The 16,190-nt window shown below is 40.0% G+C and overlaps 1 protein-coding gene across 1 annotated transcript in view; it reads left to right on the top strand.

The window, feature by feature from the left end:
* Positions 1-16,190, top strand: part of Usp32 (ubiquitin specific peptidase 32) — a 152,570-nt gene that overhangs the window by 122,506 nt on the left and 13,874 nt on the right. Inside the window, exons 27-29 of the mRNA XM_036195555.1 lie at positions 4,239-4,423; positions 9,258-9,344; positions 10,561-10,681. Of these exons, the coding sequence (XP_036051448.1) occupies positions 4,239-4,423; positions 9,258-9,344; positions 10,561-10,681 (393 nt within the window). The remainder of the gene's footprint in view (positions 1-4,238; positions 4,424-9,257; positions 9,345-10,560; positions 10,682-16,190) is intronic.

The following is a 16,190-nucleotide window of genomic DNA, read 5'->3' as shown; positions in this document are numbered from 1 at the left end:
TGCAAACTCCAGATTTAATTAAGAGAAGCTGCCTGAATTAACAGGTTTAAAAGTGGTCAAGAATATTGTGCTATGGTGGGGCCTCTGAGAGGCAGAGGCAGGCACGTCTTTGTGAGTTTGAGGTCAGCCTGGTCTACAGAGCCAGTTTGAGGACAGCCAAAGCTACACAGAGAAACCCTGTCTTGATAAAACAAAACAAATGTAAAAGCGTGATCAAGGGTTGTTTCCATCATCATTGCACTCACACACAAATATGAAAAAGAAAATGAAAACTGATAATGATTGAGGTATAGTTGGGTACTCAGAAAAGGGGAACGAGCAATTGGCTAGTAACTGAGCAACTATATTATGGCCCTAGTCCTGCTACTAAATAGCCATTGAGCCCTTTGAGCTTTGCTATTATCGTTTTATAAAATAGAAGAGTTGGAGTAGGCACGCATTTAATCCCAGTACTCAGGAGGCAGAGGCAGATGGATATCTGGGAGTTTGAGGCCAACGTGGTCTACATGGCAAGTTTCAGGTCAGCCATGACTAGAGATCCTGTCTCAAAAAAATAAAAATAAAATAAGTAAAAGGTATTATTTAGTAGTAGAGTGTTTGCCTAGAATGAAAAAGAGTCCAAGGTTTAATCTCTAGCACTGATCTCTAGTCTAGGGCAGAAGAGAAAGAACAAGAGAAATAATCACACTAGGTTCTCAAATTCTCATTTATTATGTTTGTTGGCTAAAATGTACTGCCCTGCTCATATAAGAAAATATGGTACATATGGTACATAGCTGTAATCTTAGCACTTAAGTTGCTGAAACAGGATGACCTTGAGTTCTAGGCCTTGGCCTACATAATAAGACTTTCAAAAAAAGAAAAAAAGAAAAAGTCAGGCTGGAGAGATGGTTCAACAGTTACGAGCACTGGCTGCTCTTCCAGGCTCTATGCCCTGTTCTCATGGCAGCTCACAACTGTCTGTAACTCCAGTTCCAATATCACCCTCATACAGACATATATGCAGGCAAAACACCATTGAACATAAAATAAAAATAAATTATGTATTTTTTAAAATGTTTAAAGGGAAATTAGAAAGGAAAAGGAAATGAGCTTTAAGGAGAAACAAAATTAGTGTGTTAAAAAAAATAAGTATGGGGGCTGGAGAGATGGCTCAGAGATTAAGAGCACTGACTGTTCTTCCAGAGGTCCTGAGTTCAATTTCCAGCAACCACATGGTGGCTCACAACCATCTACAATGAGATCTGGTGCCCTCTTCTGGCCTACAGGCAGAACACTCACTGTCTACATAATAAATAAATAAATCTTTTTAAAAAATAATATTAAGTACATTAACTATAACAAGAGAAATGAACTTATAGGTAAGGTACTGTTAATTTCCAAGGACTTTTGTAACAAATTAAAACAAACTATGGCTTAACAGAAATTCCTTTACAGTCTAGAGACCAGAAGTCTGAAATCAAGATACCAACAGAGCTATTTCCCTCCAAAGACTCTAGGGGACTCTTCTTGGCCCATTTTTCTTTGTATTTCTGAGCCTCCCTTAGTTTGTGGCTACCTAACGGCATTTCCTGCCTGTTCATCTGAACTTTCCCTCTGTCTCTGCCATTCTCTTACTTGGTTTTTTGGGGTTTTTTAAAAAGATTTATTTATTTATTTATTATGTATACAGTGATGTGTCTGCATGGCCAGAAGAGGGCATCAGATCTCATTACCGATGGTTGTGAGCCACCATGTGGGTTCTGGGAATTGAACTCAGGACCTCTGGAAGAACAGCCTGTGCTCTTAACCTCTGAGCCATCTCCCCAGCCCCACTTGGTTTCTTTATATCATATGATCTCGTATTAAAGACCTTCAGCTTGGGGCTGGAGAAATGATTTAATCAGCAGTTTAAAAGTGTTTGCTAGCCAGGCGGTGGTGGTGCACGCCTGTAATCCCAGCACTCGGGAGGCAGAGGCAGGCGGATCTCTGTGCATTTGAGGCCAGCCTGGTCTACAGAGCTAGTCCAGGACAGGCTCCAAAGCTACAGAGAAACCCTGTCTCGAAAAACCCAAAAAAAAAAGTGTTTGCTGCTCTTCCAAAAGACCAGAGTTTGGTACCTAGCACCCATGTCAGTGGCTCACAACCTCATGTAAATCTAGCTCCTGGGAATCTAGTGTACTCTTTTGGCCTCTACTAGTTACTGGACATATGTGGCATACATTTCACAGAGACACACATATACACACAAGTAAAAATAATATGAACTCTTACTTAAAAATAAATGAAAGAATTTAGGGAGGAGGGAAGACTCTTAATTACATAATGCGAAAACTCTTTGCCACATAAGATTGAATTTACTAATTACAGAATTTAGACATAAACAAATCTTGGTGGCAGATGTGCACCATTCACCTCTATAAATGCTTTAATCCATCATTTAAAAAATTTTGTATTTAAAAATCCATTTCAATACAAATAAACTTAGAAATCATATGGGAGGCACCTATATAGAAAACAATAATATTGTTGGAAATTTTTAAATGAAAATATTGGCACTAGAGAAATTGCTCAGTGATTAAAACTACCTGCCACTCTTCTAGAAGACCCAGGTTCAATTCCTGCACCCATATGATGATTCATAACCATCCAGATCTAGGATATCCCACCCCTTCTTCTGGCCTCTGTGGGTACCAGCCACAAATGTGGTGCCCAGACATACATGGAGGCAAAGTACCCACAACATGGTATCTTTGAATTTTTAAAAACAAAGGGGCATGTGGTAGTGGTGCATGCCTTTAATACTAGTACTTGGGAGGCAGAGGCAGACAGAACTCTTGAGTTTGAGGCCAGCCTGGTCTACAGAGTGTTTTCCAGAACAGCCAGGGCTATACAGAGAAGCTCTGTCTTGGGGAAAACACACACACACACACACACACACACACACACACACACACACACACACACACACACACACAGGGGCTGGCTAGAGAGGTAGCTCAGTGGTTAAGAGAAATGGCTGCTCTTCCAGAGGATCTGAGTTTGAGTCATACCATCTATCTAGTAAGTCACATCTGCCTGCAACTCTAGTCCCAGAGGATCTGATACCCTTGTCTGGCTCTACAGGTACCAGGCCCACAAATGGTGAACATACATGCATGCAGACAAAATACCCATACAAATAAATAAAAAAATGTTAAACAACTTAAAGTAATAGGGTCTGTAAGATGGTCCAGTGAATAAAGGTGCTTGCCATGCTAGCCAAGTGACCTAAGTTCATCTCAAGACCACAGAAAAGTGGAAAGAGAGGACTGGAGAATTTTCATGGCTGTTCCTGCAGAGGCCCTGATTTTATTTCCCAGCACCCATGTTGAGTGGCTCACAAGCACCTGTAACTTAAGCTCCAGAGTATCCCATGCCCTCTTCTGGACTCCAAGGGGCACCTATTCTCATGTGCACAAACCCACACAGATAAATATGCACAAAATTTTTTAAAAGTTATAAAAATTGGAAGCTGAAGAGGTAGTGGTTACGATTGTGTGTTATTCTTCCAGAGAACCTGAGTTCAATTCCCAATACCAATACCAGGTAGTGTGCAACTGCCTGTAGCTCCTACTCCAGGAGACCTGACCTCTAGCCTCTGGTCATCTGAACATACGTGGTGTGCACATGGGCGCGCACGCACGCGCACACACACACACACACACACACAAAATTCAAAATAAAGAAATTACTATTTATTTTTAAGTAATAAAAAAGGAGAGATCCAACTCTACAGACTTGTCCTAACCTCCACGCACATACCATGGCACACCCACACACACACTTATGTACACACACAATGATAATTAAATTAAAACTAAAAAGATAATAGATCAAGTTCTTGGATTAAATGAAAATATTTAAAGATGTCAGTTCTCTGCAAATTTACTCAGAAATTTGATGCACAATCCCAATAAAAATACTAAATGTGGTATGCATTCTTTTTTTTAAATTTTTTTCCATTTTATTTTATGTGTGTGGGTGTTTTGCCTATATGTATTCTTTGCACCATGTGCATGCAATGCCCAAAGAGCATTGGCTCCCTCGTGTATGCATTCTTGTGTGTATATGGCTTTATAAACCAAATCTGGCATTTGGAAAATAAAAAGCACAAAGAGGAACTGTATAGGTGGTAGTAACTAATTTGAAAATGCACATCAATACCTGTTAATTGGCAGCCTATCTTGTCAGCTCTCTTCTCTTGTTTGTACATGTAGATGAGGACAGAACTGTATTTCCTGTCATCTCAGAAGAATCGACCCAGTCTCTTTGGAATGCCATTGATTGTGCCTTGTACTGTGCATACCCGGAAAAAAGATCTCTATGATGCAGTTTGGATTCAAGTATCTCGATTGGCCAGTCCTCTCCCACCTCAAGAAGCTAGTAACCATGCACAGGATTGGTAGGTTCTGAGAATAAGCCAAGTCCTATGATTTCTTAATACTAAGAATAACTTCTATGAATATGTTGTGATATAGAAGACCTATTTATCAACTTACCATCCTAATGTCTAATAATTTTTTTAAATGTTTGGTTGGTTGGTTGGTTTTGGTTTCTCGAGGCAGGGTTTTTCTGTGTAGCTTTGGGCCTTTTTTGGAACTTGCTTTGGAGACCAGGCTGGCCTCAACTCACAGAGATCTGCCTGGCTCTGCCTCCCGAGTGCTGGGACTAAAGGCGTGTGCCACCACCACCTGGCCTTTGTTTTTTAAGACAGGGTTTCTCTGTGTAACATTCCTGGCTGTCCTGGAACTCACTCTGTAGACCAGGCTGGCCTCAAACTCAGAGATCCGCCTGCCTCTGGCCCTTAAGTGCTGGGATTAAAGGTGTGCACCACCACTGCCACCTACCTGTGATTTTTTTTTTCATTCTTTATTCTCACCTAAATCCCTCCTCAAATGCTTTAAGTAATGTCCTTGTCTTTTCTTGTTGCAAAAGTCAAAAGTGTGACTTCACCGGGAAATTTGTACCACCTCAGTCCTCTGAGATTCAGAATGAGAGTGAGCGCGTACAGATCTGGAAATGCACTGGGAAGACTGGTGCCGCAACATGGTTCAGTTGGGTTGTGTCCACACTGTGCCTTATCACAGGAAGTCATTTCATAAACCTAGGCAGAGATGGAGAACCTTTCTTGTGTTCTCTGTGCTCGTCTACTATGGTTCTGTGGGATCAGTAAATGCTTCCTTTTGAGAGTGTGTCTTCTGTCACAGTTGAGTTGCAGCCTGTTCCCTTGCTAGTGTGGCAGTGAGAAATAGCTTCTGTGATAACAGTAAAAACAGTTACGTTTCTCATGTTAGAGGGTCCTGTGATGATTAAGATAAGAGGTTAGGGTAAGTCTTCAACCTGCATATAATTCATAAGCAAATTAGCTAGTGGATGTTTGGTTTTAGTAGAAGTGATATTTGGGGAGGATTCAATTTGAAAGGGACTGCTGGGTGAAGACTTTCCCCTGGATTTGCTACTGGACTGGGGATGGATTTTGAGAAAAAGGATAGGTTTCCAGCTTGAATAATTTTGTGACTGATCATATCCTTTTTCTGAAATGAGAAATTTAAGAAGGAACAGGTTTTGGCAAGAAGGCCAGGAATACAGGTTAAATTCAAGATAGCTATTGTGCATGTGGGAAGTGGATTTGAATGTCCTTTGCTGGAAATACAGGTGATACCAACAAGTAGATATTTAAAGTCCTAAGGTGACGGACTATTACTTAAGAGAATGTTAGATAGAAAAATGCCCAAGACATAATTCCTGATGTATTTCAACATCAGAGGTTCAGAAAGGAAGCAAAAGAAGCAGCCAGTAATGTCTGACCAATTAAGACTGAATGGTTACACTCCTTTAATACCAACACTCGGAAGGCAGAGGCAGAAGGATCTCTGTGAGTTCAAGACCAGATCTCTGATCTACAGAGTGAGTTCCAGGACAGCCAAGACTACATAGAGAGACCCTGTCTCAAATAAACAGAAGGAATGAATGGTCAACCAGAGGAAAATGACCAGTTGTTTAAAGTCAGAGAGACAAAGTCAGAGGAGGACTGAACACTGCCCACTGTGTTAATCCAACTGAACAAGAGTAAAGATGACTGACCCAAATTTTTTTAGTCAAATTATGCGAGCTTTCTTTTTTTTTTTGTCAGACAGGGCTATCTCCCTAAAGTGTGGCTTGAGAAAATAGTCTGGAACATAAGAGAAAGTGGGGTTTGTATTAACCCCAAAAATGTAAGGCTAGGAAGTTTTCAAGGGTTGGGATTTCCAGATGAATTTTGGTTATGTACAAACTTGGATGAACATTTCAAAATTTTGTAGTAGAACATCTTATCAGGGCAGAAGTCAGAGTATATGGTGTGGAACATGTCAAATTCCAGAAAATGGGTCAAGACCTGGTCAAATTTAAGTTCTACATAAAACAGGAATAAACTTATCTTGACCTTGTAATAAGATGGCTTCTGACCTTAAGATGGAGTCAGGCTGGTCTATCACCTGCACTTCATAAAAGGTCTATGTTGATCTTGTGAAGTCTGTATTAGTATAAGTGGAAATGTGGAGGGAAGAGGGGTAAAGAAAAAATACTTCAGATGTTAAAACTTAGATACCAAGTTTGTCTTTTGCACACAGACACTGAACTATTTATAACTAAAATTACTAAATGTCTCTGATGTCCATCAAGTGAATTTAATGGATCACAGTGGCCAAAAAGTTGAAACAACTCAAATGTCCATCAAATAATGGATAGACAAAATGTACTATATACAGTACAGTATGACTTACATCAGAAGTAAGGAACCACTGATACATGCTACAACATGAATGAAGCTTGAAAACCTTATACTAAATTGAAAAAGCCAGACACAAAGGAGTAAGTAGAGCTGGAAAGATGGCTCAGCAGTATTGATTAGTACTTGCTACCAAGCCTTATGGGTTTGATCCTCAGGACACACATTGTAGAAAGATAGAACTCACTTCCTCAAATTGCCCTCCATATGTATGCCATGGCATGCATATACACTTACCCATAATTAAAATATAATACAATTTTAAGAACAAATACTGTATAATTTTGATTTTTCTCCTTTTTCTTTTTGAGATAGGGTCTCACCAAATAGCTCTGATTATCCTGGAACTCACTATATATACAAAACTGGCCTCAAATTTACAGAGCTCTGTCTGCCTCTGCTTCCTAAGTGCTGGGATTAAAGATATGTGCCACTATGACCAAATGGTTTTGCTCTTCAAAAGTATCTGTAAGAAAATACATAGAGACAGAAAACAAAGAACTAGGTTCTAGGGGAGTTGAAGAGGTTTAGCTACAAACACCTGTGATAACCAGATTTTAAAGGGAATGTTTGTTTTGGCTCATACTTCTGGGTTGGTCTTAGTCCATAATTATTGGCCTCACTGCTTTGCACCACCTGTGGCAAGGTATATCTTGTTGGGGAATGTTCAGTTGAACAACCTGCTTGTTTCAAGGTAGCCAAGAAACAGGAAAGAAAGGACCAAGACCCCAGTTCACTTCAGGGACATGCTCCCAGTGACCTAACTTATTCTGCTAGGCTCATACTCCTAAAGCTTCCTCCACCACTCAGTAATACCACCAGCTGGGAACCAGGCCTTCAACATTTGGTCCATTAGGGGCTTTGAACATCCCAACTGAAGCTAAGCCTAGGGACTCATTCCCATAATCCAAGTTGCTCCCCAGGGTAAGGTAGTAAGTAGGATAGCAATTTAAGACCTTCTCTACTAGAATGAGTTTGCAGCTAGCCTGAACAACTGAGTATGATACCCTATCTCCAGATGAAAATGAGAGGAGACTTAGGGATAGCTCAGTGATCTAGTGCCAGCCTAGCATGCACAACACCCTAGGTTTAATCCCTAGTATTGAAAAATTGTGTATCCAACTGTAACAAGGAAGGATGGGGTTATATTAGCTGAATATCTGCTCCATCCTCTCTTAGGGTGCTGATTGATTATTCTCTGTCCCTTTCTTTGGATGCCTTGGTTGCTATTTTCTTGCTTTGAACATGCCAATGTACAATCAAGTCCATCAGTAATCATTTGGGTTATATAGAAAGCGCTCCTGTGCCATACAAAAGCGTCCCAGTTGCCAAATAAGCTGTTAAGTATATGTCCTTGCATTGCTCCCTGCCCCCCAAGCTTCATGATTATAATTAACAAGAATTGGATGGAATTGTTTGTTGGAGCTTTTTAGAGGGTCATGTGTTTCCTAAATACCTCTACCCCAGAGCTACACCTGTAGCCCAGGATTTGTATATATTTAAGATTCACAACTTGATATTTTGCTTCTTTTTTAGGCAAGGATTAGTAGATTTTGTTAAAATTTGGAGAACTCAAAAGGCACAGTTTGGGGCTGGAGAGATGGCTCAGAAGTTAAGAGCACTGGCTGCTCTTCCAAAGGTCCTGAGTTCAATTCCCAGCAACCACATGGTGGCTCACAATCATCTATAATGAGATCTGGTGCCCTCTTCTGGCCTGCAGGCATACATGCAGACAAAACACTGTATACATAATAAATAAATAAATCTTTTTTTTAAGGCATAATTGTTCTGTTTTTGTTTTTTTTTTTAAGTTAATTTTAAAGATAGTGTGTATCTTTAAGAAAGATAGGGGAAAGGGTATTAAAACTGGGAATCTAAGCTGGGTGATGATAAGTTCCAGGACAGCTGAGCTATACAGAGAAAATCCTGCCTCAAAAAGCAAGCAAGCAAATAGATAGATAGATAGATAGATAGATAGATAGATAGATAGATAGATAAATGAATGAATGAATAAATAGACATTGTGGACTATAATTGAGTGAGTTGAAGATGTAACTCAGTTGGGAGAGGGCTTGCCTAGCTTACAAAAGACCTAGGATTCACGCCTCAACATTACCTAACCCAGGTGTAGTGGCACACACCTATAATCTCAGCTTTGGAGAGGTATGGGCAGGAGGACCAAAGTTCAAGGTCATCCTCAGCCACATGGTGTGAGACCAGCCTGGGCTACTTGACTCTGTTTCAAAAAAACAAAATAGTTAAAATAAAAAGAGGAAGACCTGTGGTAATCTAGTATGTGCTAGTATGTGTGGCCAGAGGTTCAAGGCTGTGTTTGATGGGTTAGGCTGAGCATCATGGAGCTGTTAGCATGGGCACACTGCTGTGGAAAGTAAACCTTCTCCAGGATAAGTTTAAGAGCTCTCAAACCAGACATGCTTCTTAGACTTTGTGTATTTTCTTCTTCCAGTGATGACAGCATGGGCTATCAGTATCCATTCACCCTCCGAGTTGTTCAGAAAGATGGAAATTCCTGTGCCTGGTGCCCGTGGTATAGGTAAAAGTTGCCTTCTATACAACCAGGCTCAGTCCACTCAGTTTCAAACGTGGTACTTTTTAATCAGACTCCTTTATTTAGAATGCAGTTGTGAATAGTGAGAAGCTTGACATAAACTTGAGAGTTGCCCGTCTCTTCTCTGTAAACTCCAGAGTACAAATTTGCTTTCTAGACATGTAATTTCACAGATTTCACTCCACCCCAAATTAATAACGAGTGATAAACATTTTTGTTCTAAACTTTCCTTTTTTCCTTTGGTCCTTTTTAATTTTTTATTACATGGACATTGGTGTGAGGGTGTCAGATCCCTTGAAACTGGAGTCATAGACAGTTGTGGACTGCCGTGTAGGTGCTGAGAATTGTACCCAGGTCTTCTGGGAGAGCAGCCAGTGCTCTCAGCTGCTGAGCCATCTCTCCAGCCCCTTTTTGGTCCTTTTTAAATGGAGTCTCACTGTGCTTCCCAGTGTGATCTCAAACTCCAGGGCTCAAGTGTCTTCAGCCTCCTGAGTTGTGACTACAGTCATGCACACATGGCTATTATTAGTCAAAATGTTCTTTCTAAGATAGTAGAACATAATCTGTTTACTAACCCCGCTAGTAATGTTTCCTGAGGTTTTACAAGAGTGTGATGGGTCATTGCTGTTACAGCAGGGACAGTATCTGATCTTTCTTAAGTCAGCTTTTAGTAATAATCATAATAACAAAGGAGGCTCATAGGTATTAGAGCCATGACTGTGTCTTGCCCTTGCACCTGCTTCCATAAATTTTGTATACATATTTACTTAAGGTGCTACTTTACAAATAGATAAGCTTATAACATTGTAGAAATGAATTTATAATTACTTTATATCAAATAGCAGCTAGTTTCTGTATCATTTTACTTGCCATGGAACTCTTTCTATGTTAACAACTGTTAAGTGATTTTTAAAATCAAAGACTTGAAGTTATAAACATGATTCCTGAAATTATTATTAACTTTTACTGCTGCATTTATCAGATGCCAAAGTTAGAATCTGACAAACTATGAAGCTAGGAGAAATAGTAAAGAGTATTTCTTTCTTCTTTTTTTTTTTGAGCTGAGGATCGAACCCAGGGCCTTGCGCTTGCCTGGCAAGCGCTCTACACTGAGCTAAATCCCCAACCCAAAGCATATTTCTAATTGAGAAAATTTTAGTTCTTTATGGTTTATTCATCTGTGAATGCTTTCCCCTTTTAGATTTTGCAGAGGCTGTAAAATTGATTGTGGAGAAGACAGAGCTTTCATTGGAAATGCCTGTATTGCTGTGGATTGGGACCCTACAGCCCTTCATCTCCGCTATCAAACATCACAGGAAAGAGTGAGTGATGGGCCCGGGGGGTGGTGGGGTAAGGTGGTGGCTTTATATGGGAAGTGTTTCCCATCTCAACTGTATCATAACAAACTAAAATCGGAAAAACAGCTCGTGGCGCTCTTTGTGGTGCTTGATATACTGGCATGTTTGTTGGGCTTTTTCCCCCAACTTCTAGAATCAGTTGTATTGGGGAATTAATTTCAGAAATACTAATCTTACAACAAAACAGTGCATTTAAGAAGTTATGGGGTGGTGGTGGTGGTGGTGGTTTAGCTCAGTGGTAGAGTGCTTGCCTAGCAAGCGCAAGGCCCTGGGTTCGGTCCTCAGCTCTGGCAAAAAAAAAAAAAAAAAGAAGTTGTTACAGGGGTGCTAGAGAAGTGGCTCAACCATTAAGAACACCTCTACTCTTTGCAGAGGACCTGGGTTTGATTTCCAGCACCTGTATGCCAGCTAATAGCAGGAGTCTGCAACTCCTGTTCTAGAGGATGCAATGCCCTCTTCTGGCCTCTAAGGGCACTGCGTGCACATATTACTCAGGCCTACATGCAGACCAAAAGCCAATCAATACACATAAGTAAAACATAAACAAATCTTTTTTAAAAAATTAGCATTTTAAAAGGAAGTTATAGGAGCTAGAGAGATGACTCAGCAGTTAAGAGTATTTGTGGCTCTCACAGAGAACCTGGGTTTGATTCCCAGCACCCACATCAGATGGTTTACAACGCCTACTAACTCCAGCTCCAGGAGATCTGGTGCCCTCTTATGGCCTCTGGGCAGAAACTCACACAGAGAAACACTCAACACATAAATAGATAATTTTTTAAATTATTATTATTGTCATCATTATTATTATTAATAGAATCTGTTAGGTAATGTACATCTCTAATCCCACCACTCGAGGTAAGGCAGGAGAATTGTCATAAGTTCCAGGCCAGCCTTATCTCAAAAAAACTTTCTGATTTGTGTTTGTATGAGTCAGGTTCTCACTATGTCAGCCACCTGGCCTCATAGACACAGAGATGGAGAGATCTCCCTGCTTCTGCTGGATTAAAGCTGTGTACCACCACTCCTGGCTCAAGAAACTTAAAAGAAAGACTCCTAGACTGGGGATAGTGCTCAATAACAGAACATTTCCTAGCATGTTCAGGACCCTAGATTAAATCCCCAGCATCTAAGAAGAAAAGGAAAACCCAGAAAGAGTTTTAATAGAGAAGTAAACAGAATCAAAGAAGTTTCTAACAGATTGTAGTAGGTTTATTATATGCCTCTTAATTGTTAGAAATTTCCTTTATTTATAAAAAGCATTCTCTTTAGATAAGTTAATAGTAGTGACTGACTTTTCTGGCTTTTTATATTTATCGCATTTATTTATTTCTTGACAGGCACATTTATGTAGATGTCAGAAAACAACTTGAGTGGCTCCCTCCTGCCACAGAGTCTCATGTCCTCTGGCTTGGCAGCAGGCCCTCTTATTTTCTGAGCCATCTCACCAGCTTCACTTTTCTGACTTTTTATGCTCTTGAAAATGGGATGACTACCAATTCAAGACCTACTTTCCTGTCTGGGTCCCCAAAAATACCACCGCAAACCCAGCTCTTTGTAGCTAAGAATGGATATACTGTAGATTCTTGTTTTGTTTTGTTTTGTTTGAGACAAGGTTTCTTTGTGTAACTCTGGCTGTCCTGGAACTAGTTCTGTAGACCAGGCTAGCCTTGAACTCATAGAGTTCCCATTGCTGGAATTAAAGCATACACTATCACTGCCTATTGTACTGTAGACTCTTGCCAAACAAAACATCTCTAGGCTTGTCTGAGCATGGTAATAGACGTCTATAATCCTAGCACTGGAGATGGAAGCAGGAGGATTAGGAGTTCAAAGCCTGGACTGAATTCACAGTAAGTTCAAGGCCAGCCAGGGTTGTCTCAAAACAGGGGCAGAGGAAGAAAAATACCATTAGGCTAAAAGCACAAGAAAATATGAAAAGATATTCTGGGTCATGCATATAGTTCTGGTTGGACTGGAATTCTCCATGTAGATCAAGTTGGCCTTGAATTTAGAGATCTGCCTGTCTCTGCTTCTCTAGTGCTGGAGGCAGATCTCTGTGAGTTCAAGGCCAGCCTGGTCTACAGACTGACATCCAGGAGAGGCACCAAAACTACACAGAGAAACTCTGTCTCAAAAAGACAAACAAATAAAAAAAGTGTACAGAACTATGCCTGCCTGGCCTTTCATATTCATTTAAAACAAATTTCCTTGCATTTCGGAAACTTAGTTGTGATTTCTTTGAATAAGGAAAATTTTAGCAATTGATAGACTTCTAAGTCTTTGTCAGTACAACTTATAACAGGACATTATTCTGAAAAAGCATTCCTATCAAAGACAGGGAATTATTTAGCTCTCTGTACCTCTTCCTCTTTTTAACAAGCCTGTTGTGCAGTCTGAGAAGGACGTCCACTTACAGGAAGAGCCAGCACGTAGCCTGTCATTCTCACGTCCACGTTCAGTGATGCATTACACAGTGGGAACTCTGGAGCTATTGAGATACCTTATCTTGCTGGGTAATGGAAACATGACTAATCTGGGCTCTTACTAAATGTGGTTCCTGGCCCTGCTTAGAGGGTCACATAAAGGAACTGGGTACACAGTTAAGGATATTACTCATTTGTTTTATATTTTTATTTCAGTGATTTCCCATCTAGGAATTTTCCTTGGAAAATAGTATTCTGTTCACCATATATCATTTTTTAAAATAGTAAATAATGCCAGACGGTGGTGGCGCACGCCTTTATCCAGCACTCACTCAGGAGGCAGAAGCAGGTGGATCTTTGTGAGTTTGAGGCCAGCCTGGTCTACAGAGCGAGATCCAGGAAAGGCACAAAGCTACACAGAGCTACACAGAGCAACCCTGTCTCAAAAAACCAAAAAAAAAAAAAGAGAAGAAAAAAAGTAAATAATTAGAAATGTGTTTATCCCATATTAGAAGTATGGTTGGGGCTGGAGAGATGGCTCAGAGGTTAAGAGCACCAACTGCTCTTCCAGAAGTCCTGTGTTCAATTCCCAGCACTTACGTGGTAGCTCACAACCATCTGTAATGAGATCTGGCACCCTCTTCTGTGTACATAATAAATAAATAAATCTAATTAAAAGAAAGAAGTTTGTTTAAAATGTGCTATATTCATTACATAAATTATTATGTAGTCACTGAAAATAATAATTACTAATTTTTACTACATAGCAAGATACTAAGGTTTTAATTTTGTAAAAAAAATTTAATATGTTTATTATTGGTAATTTCATACATGTATACAATATGTTTTTACTGGTGGTTTTCTTTTGTTAAGGATATAGGGCCACTGAGATGGCTCGGCAGATAAGAACACTTAACAGCCAAGTCTGACAACCCAAATTCAATCCGCAGAACCCACATGGTAAAAAGGAGAGAGCTGATTCTCTCAAATTATCCTCTGACTGCTACATATATTGTGGCACATGCACATACATACACATACTACCAAAAAAAAATAAACAAAGCAAGGAAATTTGTTTTAAATGAATATGAAAGGCCAGGCAGGCATAGTTCTGTACACTTTTTTTATTTGTTTGTCTTTTTGAGACAGAGTTTCTCTGTGTAGTTTTGGTGCCTCTCCTGGATGTCAGTCTGTAGACCAGGCTGGCCTTGAACTCACAGAGATCTGCCTCCAGCACTAGAGAAGCAGAGACAGGCAGATCTCTAAATTCAAGGCCAACTTGATCTACATGGAGAATTCCAGTCCAACCAGAACTACACATGAGATTCTGTCTCAAAAATTAAAACACTATAATATGGGGCCATAGCGATGGCTCAGTGATTAAGCACATTGTAGTACTATTTCAGAGGACCCAGGTGGCTCACAATCACCTGTTGTTGTGAGGTGGTTGTGAGCTACCTAAGTCCAACTTCAGGAGATCCAACAAACTCTCCTAGACTCCACAGGCAACTCCACACGTGCACATTCCTCCACACAGGTACACACATACACATAATTAAAAATAAAATAAAACAACAAAAGTATATAAAATATTTCAGCTGAGTATGGTGGCACACACCTTTAATCCCAGCACTCAGGAGACAGAGATAGGCTGATCTTTGTGAGTTTGAGGCCAGCCTGGCCTACAGAGTGAGTTCCAGGACAGTCAGGGCAGTTACATAGACAGAACCTGTCTCAAAAAAACAAAAACAAACAAACAAAAAGATTTCTATATTTTTATAATTTGGAAGAGGGTGTTTATAAATAATATATTGTCTGAATAGTAGTAGAGGATCTAACCATGGATCCCAGGAGGTAAAAGAAATTAAGGGAAATTGTATTGATAAATTTAATTATTGTCAGTCCACAAAAATGTTTTTTATCAGTCTTTCAGTCCCCACCTAACTTTATAGTCCATAGTAGTCAAAAAAAAAAAAAAAATATCATTCTTTACTACTATATTGTAGCATGCCATAAAACATCCCTGATGAAGTAAATAGACATGAAATTTTGCTAGTTATGAAAAGAGAGACATCACTGTGTTTTATACACGTCAGTTTTTGTAAAGCTGACAGCTGTGATATAGGGTGGGTTTGTATGTGTAAGTTCATGGGCCAGCTTCAGGTATGATTCCTCAGTAGCTGTCTGCTTTGGTTTTATTTTGTCTGTTTGCTTTGAAACAGGGTCTCTCATTTATTGATCTGAAATTCACCAATTAAACTAGGCTAGTTTGCTATGGAGCTCCAAGGATCTCTCCTTTTGCCTTCCCAGCACTTGAGCTTACAAGCACATGTCACCACACTCAGGCTTTTGCTTTCATTTTTTAGGAATTGAACTCAAGTTCTCGTGTGAACACGTGGCCAGCACTTGACTAACTGAGCCATCTCCCCAACCTGATACATTTTTTGTTTTGTTGAAACCTGATCTCACTATATAGCCCAGGTTAGTCTTAATGTAGTGATCCTCCCACCTCAGCCTCCTGAGTGCTAGGGTTATAGGTATGTATAGCCAGCCAACATGTTTCCTCAGTATATCCACTTTTCCTTAAGATAACCAGTTCAAAGGAGACTGAGAGAGCTAGCCGTGGAAGCACACGCTCATAATATTAGTACTCAGGAAGTTAAAACAGGAGGATCAGGAGTAGGAGGCCACCCGGCTACCTAGGGTGATCAGTGCCCACCTGAACTACATAGCAAGTCCCTGTCACAGAGAAACAGACATACTGTGAGAGATTGTTAGTGCTTTATTATTACCAATTTTGTTTTCAGAGTCAGTGACCCAAACAAAATTCCCTTTTAGCCAGGTAATGGCGGTACACACCTTTAATCCCAGCTCAGGAGGCAGAGGCAGGCATATCTCTGAGTTCAAGGCCAGCCTGGTCTAGATAATGAGTTCCAGGACAGCCAGGGCTACACAGAGAAACCCTGTCTCATTTAAAAAACAAACAAACAAACAAAAAACTAACTTTGATTGTCTAATGAACTCTAACCTTGATAATTTATTGGCAC

The sequence above is a fragment of the Onychomys torridus genome, chromosome 8, assembly GCF_903995425.1.
Source record: "Onychomys torridus chromosome 8, mOncTor1.1, whole genome shotgun sequence".
NCBI lineage: Eukaryota > Metazoa > Chordata > Mammalia > Rodentia > Cricetidae > Onychomys > Onychomys torridus.
This window is presented reverse-complemented; position numbering and strand designations above follow the sequence as displayed.